The 25,230-nt window shown below is 41.6% G+C and overlaps 2 protein-coding genes across 2 annotated transcripts in view; one reads left to right on the plus strand and one right to left on the minus strand.

Moving 5' to 3' along the window:
• Window positions 1-10: 10 nt before the first annotated feature.
• pik3r4 (phosphoinositide-3-kinase, regulatory subunit 4) lies at window positions 11-17,379 on the plus strand. Its single transcript, XM_048261252.1, is given in 21 exon segments — window positions 11-298; window positions 781-1,555; window positions 1,681-1,814; window positions 2,214-2,829; window positions 3,030-3,164; window positions 3,370-3,591; window positions 5,470-5,643; window positions 6,438-6,583; window positions 7,855-7,995; window positions 7,997-8,059; window positions 8,230-8,431; window positions 9,733-9,830; window positions 11,588-11,804; window positions 12,449-12,614; window positions 12,959-13,123; window positions 14,523-14,734; window positions 15,102-15,233; window positions 15,499-15,599; window positions 15,765-15,853; window positions 16,286-16,406; window positions 16,659-17,379. Coding segments are annotated over 20 exon segments (4,023 nt in total). The 5' UTR covers window positions 11-298; window positions 781-837; the 3' UTR covers window positions 16,830-17,379.
• A 310-nt stretch (window positions 17,380-17,689) lies between these two features.
• The window catches only part of LOC125306629 (collagen alpha-6(VI) chain-like), a gene marked incomplete in the record, with an annotated part of 29,719 nt that continues 22,178 nt past the window's right edge, over window positions 17,690-25,230 (minus strand). The window contains 10 exon segments of the mRNA XM_048262111.1: window positions 17,690-17,944; window positions 18,285-18,385; window positions 18,540-18,630; window positions 19,191-19,469; window positions 19,472-19,867; window positions 23,774-23,870; window positions 24,023-24,516; window positions 24,758-24,769; window positions 24,919-24,955; window positions 25,074-25,106. Of these exon segments, the coding sequence (XP_048118068.1) occupies window positions 17,847-17,944; window positions 18,285-18,385; window positions 18,540-18,630; window positions 19,191-19,469; window positions 19,472-19,867; window positions 23,774-23,870; window positions 24,023-24,516; window positions 24,758-24,769; window positions 24,919-24,955; window positions 25,074-25,106 (1,638 nt within the window).

Genomic DNA, 25,230 nt, shown 5'->3' on the forward strand with positions numbered 1-25,230 from the left:
AAACAGGAAGTGATTTTCATTTTAGCTGTAGCAATTACGCATCAGAAAGGACCGTGGAGAATCGAGGTTGTTTCATTTGGCATGCTATTTCCACTTTCGTTTATTTTGTTAGATTTTGCATAATTATGATCTTCCAATCAAAATGTTAGCATGACAACCGCTAACAGCAGCTCATAAAAGCTCGCCGCCTGGAATAGCACAGCATAGCTACATGCTAACTAGTTAGCATAACACATTGACAGTTATTTTGTTAGACCGCTGGAGACAGTGGTGCCTAGTGCACTCTAACGAAAAGCAGGTAAACAATGACTTGCATGTTATTACATTGCGCTGAAGTATTTTTTGAATTATGAAAACTCGACCATGTTGTTATGTGGTCAGCGTGTGTAACGAGTAGTCTACAGTTTGTGAGTCATTGTTCTCGTCTTGGCTTCAATGAACATGGCGTGTTTGCTAATGCCTGTCAGTTAGTTGCTTTGTTTGTGTTCTGTGAAATATCCAGTGTCATGTCATGTTTACTTAACGAATCGTTTCGTGACATTTTGTCTTTTGCTTAATCATGGGTTTCTCTTTGGGCAAACATCTTGCTGTATCGTTGTCAGGCAAACATGTTAACGTTAGTGCTGTGAAAAAAATGGCTATTTCAAATGTTTTATCCAGCCATTACAAACCGACGTAATATATGTAGTCTTTATGTGGGAGTCAGAGGTCGCGGAATACTAATAGGATGTGCTAATCAGTTATATTTGATCCGAAACTGATGTATTTTCTGTTCTTTAGTGTCTCTTTATTAGGACTGCAACTGACCAGCCTGGGTTGGGACTCTGCTAATGCAAAATGGGGAACCAGCTCGCTGGGATTGCACCCTCTCAGATCTTGTCTGTTGACAGCTATTTCTCAGACATCCACGACTTTGAATATGACAAGAGTTTGGGCAGTACTAGATTCTTCAAAGTTGCTAGAGCAAAACACAGAGAAGGCCTGGTGGTGGTTAAGGTCTTTGCCATACAGGACCCTTCCTTGCCACTTACCAGCTACAAGCAAGAGATAGAGGAGCTTAAAATCAGACTGGCCTCTTGTCAGAACTGTCTACCCTTCCAGAAAGCTACCCTGACAGAGAAGGCAGCCATACTTTTCCGGCAGTATGTCCGTGATAACCTCTACGACCGCATCAGCACACGGCCATTTCTGAACAACGTTGAGAAGAGGTGGATTGCTTTCCAGATCCTCAATGCCGTGGACCAGGCCCACAAGTCTGGCGTCCGCCATGGCGACATTAAAACTGAGAACGTCATGGTGACTAGCTGGAACTGGGTGCTGCTGACTGACTTTGCGAGCTTCAAGCCCACATACCTGCCTGAGGATAACCCAGCTGACTTCAATTACTTTTTTGATACGTCCAGGAGAAGGACATGTTACATTGCCCCAGAGAGATTTGTTGATGGAAGCATGTTTGCCACAGAGAGTGATCAAACCACTCCATTAGTGGACCTCACCAGTAACAGTCAGAGGACAAGAGGAGAGCTCAAGCAGCCCATGGATATATTCTCAGCAGGTGTGAGAATCACAGTAGATCAATAAACTAACCAAGCTCTACTGAATTGATTTGTGGAATGTCTTCAACATGTATTTCTCTAACATGGAATTGAATTAGCATTCTTAATCATATTTCTTTTTCAGGTTGTGTGATAGCAGAGCTGTTTACAGAGGGTATACCTCTGTTTGACCTCTCTCAGTTGTTAGCCTACCGCAAAGGACTTTTCCAGACAGAACAAGTTCTTATGAAAATTGAGGATCACTACATAAGAGAACTGGTAATATTCCTTATGTACAGTTTTTACATTACATTCATGTTTAAATACTGTGTGTTCTAAAAAGCTATCAGAACTGTTTCTGCAGTACTTGTTATGTTTTGCTCTGTAATCTTAAAGGGTAACTTTAAGTAAACTAACTAATGTAAGTTTTGTACAATCCAATGACAGCGGTTTTGTGTATAGTTGGGCTGATATGGGTTTTCTCTAGCAATTATTGATTGTGCCGAGTGGGTAGTACATGTATCTAAACAATGCTGACAGCACTGTTATATGAGGTAAGTCTGTGCAGTTCTTTGTTTAAAAAAAACTTTGATGAGGAACTTTTACTGTTGATTGTGGATTTATGACTTTGTAAACACAATCTTCTACTACTTTATTGTCATGACTAAATGATCACAGGTGGCACAGATGGTCCAGCGTGAGCCAGAGAAACGTCTTACAGCTGAAGAGTACTTGAAGCAGCAACGAGGCAAGGCCTTCCCGGATATCTTTTACACCTTCCTGCAGCCGTACATGGCCCAGTTTGCCAAGGAGACCTTCCAGTCCGCGGACGAGCGTGTGCTGGTAATCCGCAAGGACCTGGAGAACATCCTGCAGAACCTCTGTGGGAGCAGTGGCAGCGGGTCAGAGAAGGCCGACAGGCAGGAGAAGGCCTCCCTAGAGCTGGGCAACACCAAAGAGCATGGCCTGGTTATCCTCGTGTCAGTCATCACCTCCTGCCTGCAGACACTGCGCTCGTGCGACTCCAAGCTGGCTGCGTTGGAGCTGATCCTGCACCTGGCCGTGCGGCTGAGCTCGGAGATCCTGCTGGACCGCATCACACCCTACCTGCTGCACTTCTGCAATGACCCAGTGCCCCGTGTGAGGGCCGAGGCTGTGCGCACCCTGGCCAAGGTGCTGGCACTGGTCAGGGAGGTGCCGCGCAACGACGTCAATATCTACCCAGAGTACATCCTGCCTGGCATCGCACACCTGGCCCAGGACGAAGCCACTATCGTCAGGCTCGCATATGCAGGTGTGTAGAATTAGCTACACTACATGATGGACAAGGCAGTGGAATGAATTTGTAAGTTCACTGCAATCAATCTACTGTAGACTGAATAGGTAAATCGGGCGTTAATGTGGAGCTCTTGTTTTTCAGATCCCTTTTAAAATGTATTTAAATAGGTAGGCAATGAGTCCTACAAAATTGCTTATGTTTTCCTCATCTTCCAGAGAACATTGCTCATTTGGCTGAGACAGCATTGCGCTTCCTGGAGCTGGTGCAGGAGAATAATTTAAACGCAGAGCATGACCTGAACGGTGAGGACGTAGAGGAGACCCTGCACCCAAATGAAAACTACGACTCAGGTAATTTACGTTCCTCAGCTCTCTGGTCACAAAGTACTGAAATTGCACCAAAACGTGCCTCCGTGGACTTACTTAATGGGCTTGTTGATTGTTTAACGGGCCATAGTCAGCTGATTTACCGCCTGATGTACCAATTCGCTTCCTACTGTGCTTCTCACACATTTTGCCTTTGTGTCCCATCACAATCGCCCTACCAATCCCCCAGAGCTCCAGGCCCTGCATGAGATGGTGCAACAGAAGGTGGTCACCCTGCTGAGTGACCCCGAAAACATCGTCAAGCAGACGCTGATGGAGAATGGCATCACACGCCTCTGTGTGTTCTTTGGCCGACAGAAGGCCAACGACGTGCTGCTCTCTCACATGATCACCTTCCTCAACGACAAGAACGATTGGCACCTGCGAGGAGCCTTCTTTGACAGCATCGTAGGTGAGTGATTTCAACGGTTGCCCTGAGGATGACAGAACTATGTACTGCACATGTTTATGCTCTTGTAATACACAAATACATTCAACTATAATTATGGTATGGCACTCAGTCCTTTTTAATTGCTATTGTTTTGCTTGTTCATGTCTTTTTTCATCTACATCCAGCTTTTATGAGAAACTAACTAGATGTGCATAGATTGTGCTGAATATTACATAAATGCATCCCACCCATATCAGCCCTTTATTACCCTTTCCTGTCCTTTTTCCTCTCGTTAACCCTCCCAACTTCTACCCTCTCTTTTGCCCTGTTTTCCTTTTTTGTAATCCTGCTCAGTTCGCCTCTCTCTCTCTCTCTTTCTCTCTTTCATTCTCTTTCATTCTCTTCATTCTCTTCCCGCCTCCCCGTTGTCCTGCTCTGCTTTCTCACATCCCCTGTGGGGGTGGGGGCTCTATTTTGAGAGGGACCAGCGTTTACAGGAGTATGGTATAGCTCACCATGGATTCCTCGCTGCCTCGCTGTTACATTTGTTAAAGGTCTAGCCTTACACATCCTGTTCCATTTGTTAAAGGTCTAGCCTTACACATCCTGTTCCATTTCCGTCCTCTCTTTGCACACCCCTTTTGTTATCTGTGGTCCCCTGACTTTTGCCCTCATTGTTCTGTGAAAAGTCTTTTTTCTTCAATCTGAACAGAGTTTCTTAAAGGAACACGGCAACTTTAGCTTAGTCTACCACAGTTAGATAAGAGGATGCATACTGCAGTGCACACAGCGTATTTATCGACTTGGAAAGTTGCTGTTTCTCATTTTACGTTGTTATGTCAGTGTGATAAACAGACACATAAAAATTGAGTCATGTAAATGAGAACATTTATGAGTTGTTAGGAAGTCTTATTTACCGGTAGTCACTTTTGGGAGCCATAGGCTAACTGGTGTAACTCAGCTCTAGTGAATTATGCTAAACTGGGCTAACAAGCAGGTGTCAGACTCAGACTGGGTTATTGCACACACAGAGAAGAGAAGGGAATGTATCCTCTCATCTAACTCTGGGGTAGATGGCAAATTGGCTTTGATGGTAATTTTGATACCATAGATTTAGAGACCCAGTCAGATCAATAGTATGAAGAATCAGGAACAGCGTTTATTTACAATGATGCGCATCAAGGGAGAGACAGCATGACTTCACCTAAAGATCCATCAGCTGCTCTAACTAGACAAGGAAATAGTTAGGGTTTAAGTATCCTTCCAGGCTGACAGGAGATGGCGTTGGTCATCCCATCTCACTTGGACTACACTGAATCAGACCTTGATTAGTGGCAACCTGGTAATCCGGAGCAGATAGCTACTGACGCAGCCATGCAGAACAGTGAAACACTGCAAAGTCATAATATTCCCGTTTATCTCTAAATACAGTCACACACAGATATACACAGGGACAGTACAAATATCATACAGTCATTATAGTATCAAAGTGACCCACTAATGAGAAATGCAGAACATTAAACCACATATTGGAATATTGGGCATAATGCAGAACGTTAAACCACATATTGTAATATTGGACATAATGTTCTATTCCACTTTCTCTCAGCTTATTTACCCAAGAGTTGCGATGTTCCTTTAAAACCATAATTATGGGACTCAAAGGAGCTACCTAACCTAATGCAATGCGCCCAGCCTCTCTTTCTGACTCTCAGTGCCCAACGTGTAACATTATCAGGCACTGTGCCTCAATTCAGGCATGTCTGTGGCCGTTTTAAGATAAGAAAATAGATCATCATATATTGCATATACATAATGGATTTGAACGTTTTTTTGATCACTTCAAGCATAGACATTTTTCTTTTTTTCAGCTGTGTAATGCCTCTCGCCCCTCCCCAGGTGTTGCAGCCTACGTGGGCTGGCAGAGTTCATCCATCCTGAAGCCTCTCCTGCAGCAGGGCCTGAGCGACGCCGAGGAGTTTGTAATCTATAAGGCCCTCAACGCCCTCACCTGCATGTGCCAGCTGGGCCTGCTCCAGAAGCCACACATCTACGAGTTTGTCTGCGACATCGGTGAGGAAAAGGGACGAGCTCACAAGCATGAGGATTGCTGTTGGCCTTTTCAGCACTGTATGGTGTTCTCAAGTGAAGCTTGACTTTGGATCGCTGTAGCAAATTGCAAATATAGCTGTAGATTGCTCTATGACTACACTGTGTAACACCGCATTCATGGAAGTTTTCTAAACTCAAAAACATACAACTTTAAACACACACACACACAGAAAGCATCACATCACACAGTTCAGTAACATATGCACTAAGTTAATCCAAAGACGATAATGTACAAGGACACATAGCAATGATATGCTGTGATTTTATGTAAGGGATAATGTATAGAACGCTGGTAATTATTGGGAAAATAAGTCCCTTCGGGGTGAACCAGACGCACTATTACACGGCTACTTGCCAAAACGAAATAAACTCCCCACGATATGACTTTAGCCTACATAGCCTAGCCTATTTGTTACCGTTCATCGTGGCATTTGCTGAGAAACAAATAGTTTGCAACAACACACGCTTAACTTGAATCAAACATTCTTTAGAACACAGCTGATCAACTGTCTGCTTTCACTTTTAAATGAAGTTCTAGTCCTTGCGTAGTGATATGATATGAAATACCTGAATTAGAAGCACAAATTCCGTTGCCATTGACAGCGGTAATTTTTTTTTTTTTTTAAGGGGTCCTTTCCTCCTTGAATCCCATTCAAGTCAATGGAGCATTCTACTTGCCTTGTTAAGAGCCGTGTAATAAGTATGTGTTAGTGTAACATTTTGTTCTGAGCTAGACCTTTGCTTTCCTCTGCCAGCACCTTTCCTGTGCCATCCCAACCTATGGATCCGTTATGGGGCTGTGGGCTTCATCACAGTGGTGGCTCAGCACCTGAATATAGCTGATGTCTACTGCAAGCTGATGCCCCATCTCACACCTTTCATCACCCAGCCCATCATACAGGTAGCAGCACTTCCACCTCCTCTTGAGATCAGATCGGGCAGCCATATTGTACAATGTTATTGTGATAGCAGGGTTCCCACAGGTCATGGAATTCCTGGAATATCATGACATTTTGGAAAGTTTGTTCCAGACATGGAAAGTCAGCTAATTGTATCATTTTTGGGGCAAAGTCATGAGATATCAGGGAATTTTGTTGTAGCAGTTTAAAATGTACTTGCCAAAATACATTAATCCAAATATATTTCATCAAATATTATCTGGTTATTAGCTTTACTGCTTGCGTGAGTAGCCCAACTTTGTTTATTCAATGCCCATTTATCCATCCTTGTTCTAAAAAAGTAAAAGATTCTTCAACGCTGCATGGCTGCTCTGAAATCAGAACCCCTGACATACATTCCAAATAGTCTACAAGAAACCTCAAAGTGTTACCTTTCATTTGAGACCAGGATTATGCTTCTACACCAAGAGGTTGTCACAGTAAGCCTTTTATTGTCAGTATGCATTTTGGTTAACCAAAAGTCCTATGGGGAGTTTCCATAGGGCATTTTACAAAACACATGAGCATACCATGGCAAATAATGGTCTAAAGTATTCATATTTCGTTCTATATTGATTTACTTTGAGATACAGATTCACAAGACCTGGTTGTGGGCCTCAGTTGTATTTCCAAGACAAAATAAATGACCAAGAGAGCAAAATGTGTTCATTTCCCGAGATGTACTAAACCGCCTAAAAAAAAAAAAAAAACTATCATTCTTCCATTTGCCACTCTCTGACAGTTCATCACACAGTCAATCTATTGGTACCAAAATTATCTACTAGGCCTCTGCTTTCAAAAGAGGTCAAGCACTTGAATATAAATCAAAGTATGTGGAAACTTGTTAGTAGGCGGTGTGCAATTTTAAGCAAAAACTCAAAAATGGGGAGTAAAGATAGACGACAGGGCCTTAAACATCACCAAAAACATCATTTTTGTTGTTGTCTAAACAAGGCCTTGAGTGGGAACCCTGTCATAGACATATGGGTTGTCAAGGTCCGTGGATAAAAGGGTTAACTTTAATTTGGATTAAAGTGTCTCCTAAGCAAGCATAAGCATAAACATGAATTAAAATGGCTCCTAAGCAAGCATACACCTAAACATAAATTAAAGTGGCTCCTAAGTAAGCATAAACATGAACACTACTGATAAACACAGTGCTAATGATTCACAGTGCAGAACAGTCTATGTAATGGGTTTATTCTCTGGTGTGGTCCACATGGTGCCGTGTCAGATCGACAAGGAGATCGTGCTCCTGAGCGTGCTGAAGGAGCCGGTGAGTCGCTCCATCTTCGACTATGCACTGCGCTCCAAAGACATCGGCAGCCTCTTCCGCCACCTGCTGCTGCGGCAGAAGAAGCGCAATGGCATGATCCCCTGAGTGCCCCATCCCTGAAGACCCTGCTATCGCCCAGCTGCTGAAAAAGCTTCTGTCACAGGTTTGGAGATCAGGGTGTTTTTTTTTTTTTTTCTTTAATACAAAGTGATGGAGTGTGTTGTTTGTTTGGAGAAATTTCTTAGGCGTTTTTATATTATTTATTAGTCTATTTATTATTTATTGTTTATGGGTTTGCTCACCATCATGATTACTGTTTTTTTTTTTTTGTAGGGAATGACTGAGGCTGAAGAAGACAAGCTCCTCGCTCTTAAAGACTTCATGCTAAAGTCGAACAAAGCCAAGGCCAATATTGTGGACCAGAGTCACCTGAGTGACAGCACCCAGAGCGGCATTATTGACCTGGGAACGCTGGGCATCACGGGCCGCCAGGTGGACCTTGTGAAACCTAAACTAGATTCAGAAGACAAGAGAGGTGTGTATGGTGCCAATGATTCCTCATCTGTTTGCTCTTACGACATATCTTAGTGAAATAAACATGCATTTGAATTGATGATTGTTTATTTAAAATACAAGAGTACTGTTTTAAAATAACTTGCCAAGGTTCATTTGGAAAATGACACTAAGAAAACATATCTCTGTTCTATTTAAAGCAGACCTTTGCGTTTAAGTTGTGTACTTATTGAAGAAGTAGGAGATAGTGGAAGAGAGTGCAGGTGGTTCTGTTGAAGGATATTTTATGTGTTTGTTTGTTGGTGTTGAGTCAAGCCATTTCATTTCCTAATTTACAGCGGATCTCATCAATCCTTCCTCTGGTATATCAATGTAGTGATTTAGTTCCTTAATAGCATGGTGTTCATTTGTTGTTATTGGTTTTCGGTTGAAGCAAGCAATATGAGCCAATTCTATATTATCAAGCCACATTTCATTCTAACATCTCAAATGATTCAGTTTGTGCCATTTAACAATATTCTACTAGCCCTTGGAGAGTGGAAGCTATATCCTGTTAATTGCATGAGGTTTATTACTAGATACTAAATGATATGCTGAGCGTGAACACAGATTATGTATCTCTTTGAGTAGCAATGGGAAATATGTTTAGAACACTATAATTTCCTGCAGTTTAAATGGCTGCTAACAGCACCCTTTTGTTGCAGTTGGTATGTTACAGTCGCATGGAAGTGTCCTGCTGGAATGTTGGACTGCTGCTGGTGACTGGACTAACACAATTACCCACTTAATGGTTAACACGTGTCTCTGTAGAACTAGATGCATTTCCCTGTAGTTTGGCTTCCCACCCTGATGTGGCATAAAGTGCACTAGTTAAAATAGCTTAAAGTTAAGTTAAATAAATAAGTTGAAATAAAATATGGCCAATTTGTGACATAAAACAATAGTACCGTACTAAACACTCTGAGGTGCATTTTTATGTCATATGCTCCTGTACTGCTTTGGTAGTGGGTGCCACAGAGCAAAGCAAACCACAAAAAAGCAACAACTCAAAGAATGCCTAAGTTCAGAATGGGTTCTGTGGTATATATCAGCTTTCACTTTGTCCTTTACACACTTTGTGCTGTTTTGAGCATAGAACATGTAATGTGTTACCAGGTGTCTGCATTGAAAAGTCATGAAATTGTTCTTTTAATTCTGTAGCATTTTGTCTACATGATGATAATGGAAGATAAATATAGAATGATGTTTTAGCAAAACAAAAAGACCACAGTCATCAAAATAAAATGACTAATAACAGTTACTATTCTTGTTTTATTCCACAAGCCCGGAAACACACAAAGCAGGACTCCAATGTGAATGAGGAGTGGAAGAGCATGTTTGGATCCTTGGAACCTCCGACCTCAGCTCCTGCACCACCCACGGTATGTTTGGGTTTTATTCCAGCTAGACATCAGACAGCTGGCTCAGTGGACCCATCAGGACCTGGTGCTTAGGCGCTGTTGGCTGTACAATAGCATCGCTTCTTAGCCCCGATTGATGTATGTAAGGGATAACGACCGCCAGGGTGTCCCATTATACAGAATGAATGGATGAGGGGGAGGCAAAGAACTGTACGTCGGGGAGTTTCCTCAGCCCAAGTCCATTTATTCCGTACAACAGGACACCTCGAAGGGCGTAATCCCGCTTATCACCCGGTTGCCATTATAGGCAATAGTCATACTTTTATAGCATGTAAAGGAAACTAGCAATTCCGTTTAAAAAGAAGCAGACTTTGTTGTACAACTTTCTTTGGCCCTAACAGCGATAGGATGGACAGTTAGCTTGTTTAAAGTTGATAACATTGTTGCGAAGCTTGCTTCCTGGCTCAACTGTTGTCCTACTATGGTTGTTATAGTAACTTACCATTCATAAGCATTGATATGGAATGGTCATCAAACTTTTTTTTGCCAGATCTACTTGATGGGTGTCTCGTTATTCAGAATTAATAGCCACCCCACCTGCCAATCAGAAAAGAGTATTTCTTCTCTCCGGGTGATAACCCATCATAATCAACTGATAATCTTTGACATATGATTCTCTTTTCTCTTCTCCTTTTCTTCACCTCCATTTAGTCTCCATATTGTTCACCTTATCCTCTGTCCCCAAGTGTTAGCTGCTCAAGTTTGTTTGTTTAGCAGTTGCCACAATGTTTATTTCTTAAACATGGTTGGCATATTTTGATGATGTAAAAATAAATTTGTATTGATTGTTTATTTAAAATACAAGGATATTTGAAGAACTTGTGAAAAGTCATTTAATAAAATGAACTTGTTTGTTGTTTGATGTTGAGCCAGATGACCATCAATCCAATCCTCTGGTATATCAATGTGGTGATTTAGTTTATTAAAAGGAGCTGTTGCTGTTGTGTTTGAAACAAGCAGTATGAGCAAATTTTAAGAAACCGCAATCATAAAGCCATTTCCATTCTGTTCTCAAAGGATTCTGTTTGTGCCTTTTAATGATCATGCATGGGGTTATTGCACTAATTAATCTCGTGCTGTGCTTGCATCCAAAGAGAGGTTGACCATGTGCAGCTGTGTTTGAAATTGTTTGGGATGTCAGATGGCCAGGGCCCACCCAAGCTAACATGATATCACAAACACTGCATGAACTTGCAGCACAGTTGACACACTTGAACTGGCAACTCCTCGGATTGGGTGCTAGGAGGCTAGAAGCCATGCGTGTTAACATCTGTTGCTAGCAGCAGCTTTGGGGGGCAGCCGTGGCCTACTGGTAAGCACTTCGGACCTGTAACTGGAGGTTACTGCCGGTTCGAACCCCGACCAGAAGGCACGGCTGAAGTGCCCTTGAGCAAGGCACCTAACCCCTCACTGCTCCCCAAACGCCGCTGTTGATGCAGGCAGCTCACTGCGCCGGGATTAGTGTGTGCTTCACCCCACTGTGTGTACACTGTGTGCTGTGTGTGTTTCACTAATTCACGGATTGGGATAAATGCAGAGACCAAATTTCCCTCACGGGATCAAAAGAGTATATATACTTATACTTATACTTAGCATGTCTCTTTCGGCAGTTCCAGCAGGGTGGTTACATATTCACTGTACAGCTGCTGTTCCGACTGACTACTGTTACACTACTGATCTGAATGATTCCACTAACATTGTTGTAATCTGTGTTAAAGCTGACCGAGGGCAGCCAGCCCAGAAAGTCCACAGCGCCCCCTGCTGTCCAGGTGGCCCAGTCTGTGGGCGGCACGTCCACGTACCAGCGGCGGCTGACCACGTGCAAGGCGGAGCTGCAGCAGTTGGTGCAGCAAAAGAGGGAGCAGTGCACGGCCGAGCGCATGGCCAAACAGATGATGGAGAGCGCCGAGTGGGAGAGCAGGCCGCCGCCGCCAGGTAAACCCAACTCTCACTCCACCTGTACACACCTCAAATCATTTCATGTTTGACAGTTATCATTTAGTGCCCCTTCAACCAGGGGCGTCACTAGAACCCTTTTACTGGGGCACGTACCCCACTGTTGAACTGCTCTGCCCAAGTAAATAAACTAAGGTTTTTAACTAGCCTCTTTGGCAGCAGATTATTATTATCATTAGACTGGACTGTGCCCCAGTAGAGTTCTGGGTCTAGTGACACCACTGCCGTCAACCCTGATTGCTTATACAGATGACCAATGCACATAGTATCCATCAAGACAATCATTACTACAGGGCTTAAAGATCACAGAAACTGCATCCGAATTCAGGAGTGGGACAGGCCATTTAAAATCAGATCATTATATATGATATACCCTTTTATTACTTGCCCAAATTCTCTTGACTAATAAACTGGATGAGAGCTGCTGATTAATGCATCACCTACACCTTGACTATCGCCTTGAGAAACCTTTTGATGACCATCACCAGGAAACATCTGGTCAAGCACATATAGCCTGGCTGGCCTCCTTTCAAAACAATCATCATCACTGAGGCACTAACGTGCCCAATGCTCACCATGAAATATAGGCTGTTTGTGCTGATTTGGTTTGTCGTTTGTCTCAGGGTGGCACCCCAAAGGCTTGCTGGTGGCTCACCTACATGAGCACAAGTCCGCTGTGAACCGCATCCGCGTCTCCGACGAGCACTCCATCTTTGCCACCTGCTCCAATGACGGCACTGTCAAGATCTGGGACAGCCAGAAGATGGAGGGCAAGACCACTACAACCAGGTACAGCAAGAAACGTTGGGCTGGACTGAACAGTCATGACTGGGCATCAGTCAACATTAAGAGTAGATGCAGTCATTTCCTGTGTTTTAAAACCACAGGACAGTGTTTTATGCAAATTTAAAAAGAAATTTTGCAAATTAATGTTTAACCTTAGTAAATAGTCTGGAAATTGCAGTATTCAGAATTCAGTGAATATTCACACTGACTTTGTTGTCTGTTACAGTCAGAATATGAAATATGAGGCACTATATTAATTGCACTGTATTATGTTGCACCCTGCATAATGAACAGCATTGCTTTCATGAGGAGAGTAACAGTGACTGTGCAAATGGTTTGGATTTCAGGTCTGTGCTGACCTACTCCCGCATTGGGGGACACGTGAAAACCCTGACGTTCTGTCAGGGCTCGCATTACCTGGCTGTCGCCTCAGATAATGGATCTATTCAGCTGCTGGCCATTGAGGCCAACAAACCCCCCAAATCACCAAAGGTGCAACCTTTTCAGACCAGGTGGGTGCTTTTGATGAGGCATTTTCAGGGTTCCCACGTGTCATGGAATTTCTGGAATATCATGGAATTTTGGACAGTCTATTCCAGACATGGAAAGTCAGGGAATTTAATCATTTTTGGGGAAAAGTCATAGAATATCAGGACATTTTGTTGTAGCCATTTAAAATGTACTTGCCAAAATACATTAATACAACAATTATTTCCATGCAGACTTGGTGTATATCTGGTTATTAGCTTTACTGCTAATAACCACAGCTTGAGTAGCCCATATATTCATCTCCCGCTCTAAAATGATTCTTGAACGCTACGCGGCTACTCAGAAATCATTGGTCAGTATTTTGTACCATTCATTAAATAGTAAGTCATGGAAATCCCTTTCCTTGACTTTCCCTGACAAAAGGAAAGGTCATGGGATTTTATTATTTCAACTTAGTGGGAACCCTGCATTTTTGATTTGGACGCTATGTTCTAATGCTCATCTGTAAATGGGTAGCATGTAAATTTTGTCTTGCACCAGACTGTTTGATATGCTCTTTTTTTGTTAACACTTTTTGGAAGTAGACAAATACAGCTGCACCCAGCTGTTGTGTGTGTCATCCATTCTCAGACTAAACACGCATAAACATTACATGTGTCTTTTTTTAACTTAGGGAGGGCAAGTTTATTTATATAGCACATTTCATACACAGGGAAAATTGAATGTGCTTTACATAAATAAAAGTAAAGAGTACATAAAAGCTTAAAAGAGCAGTAGTTTAAAAAATGTTAAGGAAAGCACATAAAATAGAATAGTTAAGACATAAAAGACAACATAGGACAAAAGACAGAGTGCAACACAACAAAGTACTGGAACTCAGCCAACAGCTTAACCTTTGTCATGATACCTCCAGTTAGCCTGTTGTATTAAATTTAGCTATAGACCAGCTAACCCAAACAAAGCCTGAAAATCCTTGACCATCAGACAGTCTCTCAACAAGTTGTTATTATTACTGTGACAAAACCTCTGACCGCCTTTAATTATCAGCACACTTCCCACATCAGCACATCTAAGACTTACGTTTGGCATTTCAGTGTTGAGCTCACGGTTGACCATACTTAAAACTCTGTTTTGAAAGCCAAGGCCTGTATTCCCTATTTACAAAACAGTTTATCTTACCAACAACAGCAAATAGCTAGAGGCTTTTCCTTTTTAGTCTGTTGATGGTGAGCAGGCTTATGCTAAATGTCCCATCACCAGTAATGATAAAAAATAAAGAAATAAAGATGATGGGCTACAAATGAAATGATAAAAAGAATATGCTACCCATAGACCGAGTTTCTTGGCAAAATTGAAAATATGTACATGACCGGTGTACTCGTCAACTGTTCTGTATTAAGCTGTGTTTGTGAACCTCTCCAGGTTTCTAGACCAAAAGGATGATGGTTGTGTGGTGGACGTCCACCATTTTAACTCAGGGGCTCAGTCGGTGCTGGCGTACGCAACTGTGAACGGATCCCTGGTGGGCTGGGACCTGCGCAGCAACAGCAACGCCTGGACGCTCCGCCATGACCTCCGTCTGGGCCTCATCACCTCCTTTGCTGTGGACATGCACCAGTGCTGGCTGAGTGTGGGTGAGCGTCAGCTCTTGAGCGCATTGTGGAGCTTTATTTACAGGGGTGCTTTCTTGCGTCCAGTAGTACTCATTCAATCTGACCTTACAAAGCTCAAAACAAAACCTTAGCTTCAGGTATCTATGTGTATATATGTCTTTGAGTAGTTTGCTGATGCTTTATGAATGATTAGTTAACATTAGAAATAAGTGGTCAATCACCTTAGTTCTACTTTTAATTGAATCTGTATTGTCATGGCCTATATATGTATATACATACATACATATGTACGTATGTATGTATGTGCGTACATACAAACGACATACATGCATATGATGATGCTTAATTTAAAAGATCCTCTTGTTCCACTTTCCTCTTCCACTCCCAGGCACAAGTAACGGCACCATGGCTTGCTGGGACATGAGGTTCCAGCTGCCCATATCTAACCACTCCCACCCGGCACGAGCACGAATCAGACGGCTGCTCATGCACCCTCTCTACCAGTCCTCTGTCATAGCAGGTATGTCCATCTGCCTCTCGTGTCTAACTGTTAAGTTGGAAAGCAAAGCAGTGATGTGTAGCACTCACGTTGCTGCTCTGCTGTTTTGAGCAAGAAATATGAGACAATAGAAGGGCTATTTTAAAGGATTCAGTGTGGACAGAGAGCATCCATTGCTACACAACAGTCACTCACTTGGATGCAGTTAGGATGCCATGTCATGTCCGCCTTTGCTCCTAGTCACTGTTGACTCCCTTGACTCCCTTGACACTTTTTTTTTTTTTAGCCGTCCAAGGGAACAACGAAGTGTCCATGTGGGACATGGAGACAGGAGACAGGAAGTTCACTCTCTGGGCCAGCTCAGCTCCCCCGCTCTCTGAGATGCAGGTACTGTGTCCCTCTTCCCCTTCCGTTGAACCTGGGAAAAGTGGCTGTCTTTGCCCAGCTGCCTGTCATTGGCCATCTAACAGAATACTCTTTATAACAGTCACTGCACTCTTTCTGGTGTCCCTCTCTGTCTCCTAATGTCCATTTTTTTTTTGTCTTGTGCAGCCATCTCCTCACAGTGTTCATGGGATCTACTGCAGTCCCGCGGATGGAAACCCACTGCTGCTGACTGCTGGCTCAGACATGAGAATCAGGTTTGTGTCGATTACATCACATCTCAGTTCCACAATGTTCTCAAAACTATGAGCTCAGTGTTTTGTGTAGAAGCTTTTAGCATGACAAGCATATTTTCAACAGTGAGATTTTATGGATATCCATTGGTAATTATGGGGTGTCAGAAGAGCTTACCCATATCTTCAAACTAGGTTTTGTACCACGTGAAAAAAAAGTCTTGTTTGTACAGTCTCATTCCTTACTTACTATATAACTGTACACATAGTCTTAATCTATAGCACTTCTCCTATGATGCTACCACTGTATTTGTACAATTGAATGTCTTGCAGAATATCATGCTTTTGTTACAGTTGCACTCAACAGAAAGTGTAGTTGCAGACACCTCTATAATGATAATTTCTTTATATGAATCATTTGTTCTGTCTCATGATTGGATGTGTTGCGGTTGGCAGGTTCTGGGACTTGGCCTACCCAGAGAGGTCCTACATCGTTGCAGGAGGGGCTCATGACTCGCTTCACTGCCCTTCAGTGTTCTACAATCGCAAGATCATTGAGGGCACAGAAGTGGTTCAGGTGTGTGAGCCAAGCTAGACTTTTTCTGACTCTTGTTTATTTGAGAACAGTTGGTTACTCATGGGCCTTCTTTGATTGTTTAACACTCTGTAAAGCTCTATGAGACATGTGCAATGTTTTGCTGCTCTATAAGTGATATTAAATTGAATTGAGTTGGTGACCTTAAAATGGGGAAAAAAAACCTCTCTCTCTTAATGTATACCCCTCTCTCACTCATTCGCTCTCTCTCTCTCCCTCACATACACACTATAGGAAATCCACAGTAAGCAGAAAAGCGGGTCGACTGAGGACGCCCCTCGTCGAGGCCCCGAATCGCTTCCCGTCGGTCATCATGACATCATCACTGACATCGCCACCTTCCAGACCACTCAGGGCTTCATCGTCACCTCCTCCAGAGATGGAATTGTCAAAGTCTGGAAATAAGAGTTAGGATGCCAGACGGCCCATTTTCCAGCTCGCTCTGTCACCTCAGTTAGTGCTGTAGAGGCTACTGTACCTGTACATAATGTGTGTAAAGTGAATTAATATAATGTAAGCTCCTAGGATCCATTTAAAAAAAAAAAAAAAAAAAATAATTTTTGCCAAAAAGTCCAAATGTTTGCAATGTGAGCAATTTCACAACAATCATGAATTATTAGTGTTACAAAATGGAAAAAAAAAATGTCCGCACATATTTAAAATAATCAGTGTAAATTGTGAATGTTAATGTGTGGCTATGGAGTTAGACGTCACTGAATATGCAAAACTGCCCTTTTATTTTGGAGAATGTTCTTGCTCAGATTTGCTTATTTTGGTTAACTGCTTGTGACGAAATAATAGTGACTGTGGCGTTAATTAGATTCATGCTAACCCTTGAATTGGCCACTTCAGACAGCACCATCTGAAACCGTAACCTCAATATTCTGTAAATATGATTTTCCAAGCACCTACATAGGTCATCATGTCAATGGTAAATAAACACCCTGTGATGGCACCATGTGGCTTCATGTGGCTTAATATGGCATCAGTTTGCTTGTTACAGCCTTATGAGGGCACCTCTTGACATTCTGCAACCGGTTAATGAAATAATTCTGTCAGTTTTTTAAACTTTTGAACATTCTATGTATTTATTTTCCATGAAAAGTAAGTGCATTGACAATGTTTTATCCTAACATTCCACAGCAGGTAAATGAAACACTTCAATCTTTTGTCCTTCATATGTCATTTTATCCCATATATATATTTTATATATATATATATATATATATATATATATATATATATATATATATATATATATATATATATATATATAATGTGTATTAGCAACATTTTCTTTTCAATATTTAACAGTTATCTAAAAAATATGCCTCTTTCTAAATGCATCTTGATGATTCCAGGAAAATGATTCTTGTTAATTTAACCGATTCCTCTCATGTTAAGACTCGTGGCAGCTTGTTTTCACACATTGGGCCTTCCGTTCTTCTTGTATATACGTTTTCTCCTGTATATACCGGGAGCGTGTGAGTGAGTTCCATCAGATGTTCTCGTCCTTCCTGCTAAGCAAAATAATGAAAGAAAAAAACTGATTGATAAAAGAAACTGGCAAGGCTATTTAATCACATTAAACATAACTACAAATCATAACATACACATAACATACATTATGTGAAAGAAACTGAATGTTACCATTTTTTAAACATATTTACATTTATTTTGAAGAATGTCATCTTTGCTCAAGACTGCTGTCCAGGTACAGTTTATAGGAACAAAATACAGTCTCGAATGTGGGTTGGAAATCCTTTATATGATTGGTGGTGCTAGAAGGCACAGGTTCTAATCTTTACACTAGATCTGAACAGTTGCTGAGAAATGTACCTTTAGCCTCCAAATACATACCTGGCCTGATCACAACAAGATTCTCTACGGGAGGAACGTATTTTGGAGTCCTTTGATCATTGAGGCGGTCCTCTGCTTCCAGGTATACAGGAAAAGGAACACTAGCAACAGAAAGAAATTGCTTTCATGTTCGATATAAATTTGGCCTACCCATTCTCATGATAATTGAAGTTCAAACATATCTTTCATTCACTTCTTAATTAATGCATAAATTAAATGAAATATATATACATCCTACTCCCACTCCCGTTTTACCTCTCAATGTTAGGTCCAACTGCTGCCTGTGGGCCAAGACTACCTGGTCGTCCGACACACATCCCCGGTACATGATAATCATTTAATCCTCCTGCAGGAAGAGCGACAAGGGTTCTTTAGTGGCCCACCAGGGCAAGATCATTACTGAGTCAGTGGTCAAGGAATTGTTGGAACCTACAGGACAGAAAGGCTATGGAACCTTTTGCAAGTGGATCATGGATGATCAACAACAGAATATTGAATAGTGACTTTGTGGTCTTGCAGCAGGAGCACATGTGGCATTGGCAGAGTACTATGTCTAAGATGGATTCTGGAATTTGTTAGTCAGACTAAACATCACCGGACTTAATGTCCTTATGTGGAGTCAGTGGCTTCTCTCTGCCAGTATTATACATGCTAATTACCACATGCTTAAGGGCTGATGTATTGATATTTGACAATTTTATTTTGTTGGAGGGTAAGCAATAATAGCAACCTAGCCTGAGATTGACTGGCATTTATTCAACCAATAACTCGAGGCCAGTGATTATCTCAGAAACAGCTATCGGAAGTTTACAGTTTGTCATTCTCTGCAAGAACAATTATTTTTAGAATTTACTTGAAATGCAGCACTGGTTGCTGTTACAAAAAAGTGAGGTGTATGCTGCTTACTTTTCAGAGTACCCAAGAAAGCCTGCAGGAAGCGACGTGCGTACTCCATCTGTCCTGGCTCCCCCTCTCCCAAGTGGAGGATGTGCTGATCCAGCGGGGAACTGGCCAGCTCCTTCACTTGGGCGTTGAATTTGCGTCCGGTTGTCATAGCGAACACCCCCACTCCTTGACACTTGGCCATCCTTGAGACCTGGTCGAGCTTGGCTCTGTCCCACCCGCTGGTCTCCTCACCCACCACAGCCAGCACCATCTTGTGCTTGCGTGGGCTCGGGCCACGGTGCTTTTGTCGATGACCCACTCCACGGCGTGTCCCAGACCCGCCTTGCCACCCAGCTGGTGTACGTCCTCCAAGAGGTGTCTCCTCATGTCCTCGGTGTTCGAGTAGGTTGTATAGTCAAACTCCCTCTGCACTGGGTTGTCTGTTCCCAACCGTCCATCTGGGTGATAAGTGGGGGACGTCTGATACAGAGCCACTCTGGCCTGTTTGTCTGACCTCTCTGGCTGCTCACTCACTTTTATCTGCTTCAGGACCGAAGCCAACAGCTCTTTCACTGCCACATACTCATCTGCTTTCATTGTCCGAGATCCATCCACCAGCAACGTCAGATCAAGATCCAAGTCTACATTTAGTTTTAGCAGGTCGATGTCACTGCATTCTGGATCAGGTTGGCAAAAATCTGGAGATACAAACACAATGTATCTTCATCAAACAGCAAGGCAATTTGCTTCAATCTACCTTAGTCATAGCTCTTCTAGAGAAAATGATTATTTGACATTTTTTTTTTACATTTGGCATAAGCATTTCATTAAATGTTCAAGATATGCACCTTTTTTTGTGAACAGAAATAACATGGGCACGGTGGGTCATGCAGTGTGAGAGTGAGATCAAGACCTTTAATTACATAATGGCAGTTTAATCTGATGCTTTTATCCAAAGCAACTTACAAAAAAAGTCAATTTTTACCAGGGCAAGTCTCCCTCTCATGAACATGCCCCCAGATATAGTACTAGCTGCTCTAGCTGTTCTGCAGAAACAAGAGATCGATTGTTTTGTTGTTTCCAAAAATCTGTGCGAGAAAGGAATCTATGTCCTCGCGGGAATTCTCCTTTAACCCGAGTTGCTCTGGGTAGACTTGCCCTTGTAAAATGTCATTCTATGAAACAGGCATCATTTGCGTCCACAACAGTTGATGAGATGCATAAGGCACAAACTAGAGCCAAAGTGCCCTTGAGCAAGGCACCCAACCCCTCACTGCTCCCCGAGCATTGCTGTAGCAAGGCAGCTCACTGCTCAGGGTTAGTGTGTGCTTCACCTCACTGTGTGTTCACTGTGAGCTCTGTGTGTTCACTAATTCACGGATGGGATAAATGCAGAGACCAAATTCCTTGTATACACAAGTAAACTTGGCCTAAAAACCTGATTTACATTTACATTTACAAAGTGTGCTTCTAAAGCCTAACACTAATAATTCAAGGGTTCTTGTTAACATGATTTACAAGAAAATACTATTATCAAAGAGTATCACACTATTTTTAACCATTTTTCACAAGTGCATGGCCATTTTCAGGTGTCCGGGTTGACCGACATGACATTTACATCTGTTGGATTCCCTGGTTGTTGCGTTGTGTTTTAGTTCTAATGTCTGTATTGAAGATGGTCAATAAAGCTTGACGGCGGGATTAGGATCGGCGATTGAATGATGATTTATTGTAGATGGTAAAACAATGAATCACAGAACACAGGCTAAGTCTCGAACAGTAGCCTAAAACTGCACAGTCTAACAGTCGTAGTTGTTATTCATTATCTTGAATTTCCCCTTGGGGATCAATAAAGTATCTATCTATCATCTATCTATTAGAAGCGGGCTACTTGAGCTTCCCGACAGAAGATGCTCCTCGAGTCGCTTCCTCGATCCATCTCAGAGTCAAAACCTAAGGCAAAGCCTGTTATACTGAAACATACGAACATAAATCATGCCAACGTGGCAGGTGCCAACCAGTGTACAAAACCGGCTCTGACCAGATGGTAATACTAGCCCGAACAGAACAACATGCTATCTCCTTCCTATGTTATTACTGATGTTCCTGAGCACCAGGCCAGTATGACCTTCTTGATGTTAAATAGACACAGGCCTAAGCCTCCCTTAGTGTCCACATCTGGTCAGGCTTTTGGTATTAGACAAAGTTATGTACAATGGTATGGACCTCTCACCGTTATACTATGCACAGAAGTAACATGAACACATCAGAATACATTGAGAATAACCCAGAATTCTACACATGTCTAAAATATCACCACTTAATTGTTATATTGTTGTTATCCAACAGAATTAAATATATTTTCCTGACGACATTAGACATATTTATTCAGAATAATATAATGTTTTGTAGTAAATATTTTAAGATTTTTTGCTTCCCCTCGTTTGACTTACCACCCCATCACAGTAACTTGTTTTGTCTGTAAATAGCATACTATACTTGAAATGAAATCACAAAATTATTTTTTTTATTAATGTCTGCCTGTAGAGCACCCAAGAAACTAAGCAGAAAAATTCTGACATTCTTTTACATTGTTTATTTGTTGTTTTTGCATTACTATGAGGGTGTCCGTCAAGTTTAAACTTACCACCCCATCACGCAAATTAGACAGGAATAACTGTTTTTTATTATAGTTGTAACACTATCATTGTTCAGCAAATGACATTTCTAATTGAAGGCATGTATGTTAAGTCAAAAACTTGACTGTTACTGTTACTAGTAAGTAAGTACGTAATTTTAATTTGTATAGCACATTACTTCCAAAGTGCTTCACAGTTAAAAGAAAAGACAGAGTTTAAAAGATGATTCTAGCACCAACTACAACTGACACCTCCAGATGCATACATTATTGTATAAACACAGATATTTGTGCATTTGACAATTGAAACAGCTGTTTCAATCGTCCCGATATAGACATATGCCATTATAGCCAGTTTTGCTTTCCAACAAGCATGCAATATGAAAGTCTGGGATTGTGGAGAACACTAAATGGTCTACTAAATAAGCATGAAGTGAACCTTTAAATTAAAAATGTATAATATTAATAATCGAAAAAATGTAACCGCTTATAAAGTTTACTTTCGACCATCAAAACTCGCCTTTTATCGCCTGTAACTCCATGATAAAAAGACATAACAGGAAGATATTTGGCTGATAGAAGGAGGTTAAAATGCTCTATGTTTTGACAAAGGATGTCTGTCTATCATCATTGCACTCAAAGAAAACTGGAATGTTTCATTTGTCCCGCGTTGTCCTGGCTCTCCCCTGGCATCAATCCAAAATTCCACACACAGCACAGAGACTAGAGCCATTTTATTATGAAATCTACCACCCTGTCACATACCACCCCATCACATTTATTATATTTCAATCCATTATATATCATTGTGGAAAAAAAGTATGCCTGAGGTGGGTGAATATGATTTTTTGGAGGGTGATCATGTCTTTAATGTGGATAAAAATGAAAATGTTGACATTTTTATAGTGGAAAAGGCACCCGTTTCATAGAATGACCCAAAAACTGACATGTGAGTTGCTTTGGATAAACGTTCTTAGCCACTATGCTACCACCACCCTGTGAATGGATAAGTTCTTGTAACTGTGTGTCTTCTCATGTGCTTATATATGTGCAGTTACAAAAACTCAATATGGTTCCTGGCAGAGCCGGACAGTAACAGAGTACATTTACTTGAGTACAGTACTTGAGTACAGTTTTGAGGGATCTGTACTTTACTCGAGTATCATTTTTGGGGAGTACTCATGACTTTACTTAAGTACATTTGAATGGCAAATATTGTACTCTTTACTCCACTACATTTCTATCCATAACCGTGAGTACCCGTTACTTCTTCTAAAAAAAAAAAAAGGAAAAAAGAAAAATCTCGGAAACCCTCAATTTGTTGTTTCCCTCTCAAACGTGATTGGATTGTGCAGGCGCCACTGATTAGGACAGCCTATCAGTAATCACCTTCAGCTTTCCGCCAAAGTCAACTCCATGGTTAGATTTAGATAAGAGACGAAACCATGGACGAAGACGCAGCAGGTCCATCCCGGGAATGTGCCAACCTGTGGCCCCACCTCGCCAGACTATTTCAATTTTCTGAACAAGTTAATGATAGTTTTTGCTTCAAGTGTTTCAATTACAAAATAGTATTTTGTATTTGAAATACGTATTAGAAATACTGCCTATCCTTGGCAACATGGTAAAAAGATGAAAATGACTTGATTTTACTTTCAATTCCTTTTACATTCTCCAAGGTATTAACATTAACATTTTTCATAACTCCATGTAGGATGTTTCTGTACATAAATGTAAGCACTGTGGCAGTAGTAATGCAATATTTAGAAAATGTACTCTTGTACTCTTGATACTCAAGTACTTTTAAAAACAAGTACTTCAGTACTTTTACTTAAGTAGACATCTGACTGTTGTACTTTTACTTGTACTTGAGTAAAATTTAGCAAAGGGTAGCTGTACTTTTACTCAAGTAAGCTGTGTACTCTGTCCGCCTCTGGTTCCTGGATGCCTCTGTTGGCAGACTTACCATAACAGATGGCACAGCGCTGGATCTTCATCAGCTGATTTAACTGGTCTGGTTCCTCTCGAAGAGTTTGCACTATAAAGCTTCTTGTGTCATCTGCCTATAAAGACAAGCGATGCATGATTGGTCCATTCATCTCAAGCGTCTTGATATTTTGCAATTCTCTGGCAAGATCCAGTCTAAATCTACCCAAAGTGTCTTACTATAAAGTCCCTCATCTTTTATGAAACTGGGCAAGTTGAGCAGTGTTACCTCAAATGCACGCTGGACATTAGGGGTGTTTCTAAGGGCGATCACTGCAGTTTGGATGTTATTGGCTTTGAGCTCCAGCATGGCAGTGTTGATGGCATTGGCGTCCTCAGAGGCACCATTGGAGAAGAAGATGGCCACCTTCCTCATCAGCGCACCCCATCTGGTTCGTTTAAAGGAGTGCCTTGCCACAAATTGCATGGCCTCACCAATATTGCGCCTGCTCGAGCTGCGTTCGAGGGTAGTGCCATTCACTAATTCCAAGAGCTTGTCCTTTTGTCTGTAGTCTGAGAAACGGATACGGTGTTTGGTGTTGGAGTTGTAGGAGACCACTGCGACCCGTGCTCCCTTGGGGCAGTTGCTTTCAGAAATGGAGATGTCCTTCAACAGGTCATACATGCTGCTGCGCATTCTTTCAAACGCCCGCTGGTCCACATCCTCGGACATGTCCAAGCCTATGACCAACTCAGTGGGATAGACTGGGCAGTCAGTCTGACCTGCAAACATTCAAATCTCTTGAAGCTGTATAGCTTAAAAAACACAGTTTTTCAAAGAATTGTACGCGTATCTCTTTATGGGCCGTTTGAGTTACGTTTGAGTGATAGGTTTCAGAAATTGTGTGACATGTATAGATGTGTGTTAGCAATTGAAAAAACGGTCAATATTATTTTCTATATGCTATCATATGTTTAACTCATTAGCATACCGCTTGGGCCTGTACAAAGTGTAGCTACTTACCATTACAGCATACTGTTTAGGAGAGAGCATACAACAAGAACATTTATCAACCAAAAGCTTTTATATACATTTTTTTATAAAACATGAACTAATATAGTACAAGGAACAGCAGGTATGGACAGATTAAAATACTGTGGTGATATAGATAATATTGTACTCACCACAATTCTCACGAATATAAGGCAGCAGGTGGCAAATCTTCAAAAAAAAGAAGAGAAAGAAAGCAAGTTTATATTTGATATTTCTTGACTAAGCAGTGTTAAAATAAAGCTAGCACATAATTATGTGAATTTAACAAACTTATAGAACTCCTTACGTCTGTTTTATTGCCTGGAGGTCCTCTATGGCCCTTAAAACACCAAGACATAAAGTATGGTTATCTGGTGGACAGTCCACGGTGGTATGAAATTCATTGTAATGCTAGTTTGTGGTGAGGGATAGAATATAATAGAATAGTTTATTATGTCAGTACT

This window comes from Alosa alosa, chromosome 13 (genome assembly GCF_017589495.1).
Source record: "Alosa alosa isolate M-15738 ecotype Scorff River chromosome 13, AALO_Geno_1.1, whole genome shotgun sequence".
In the NCBI taxonomy this organism is placed as follows: Eukaryota; Metazoa; Chordata; class Actinopteri; order Clupeiformes; family Clupeidae; genus Alosa; species Alosa alosa.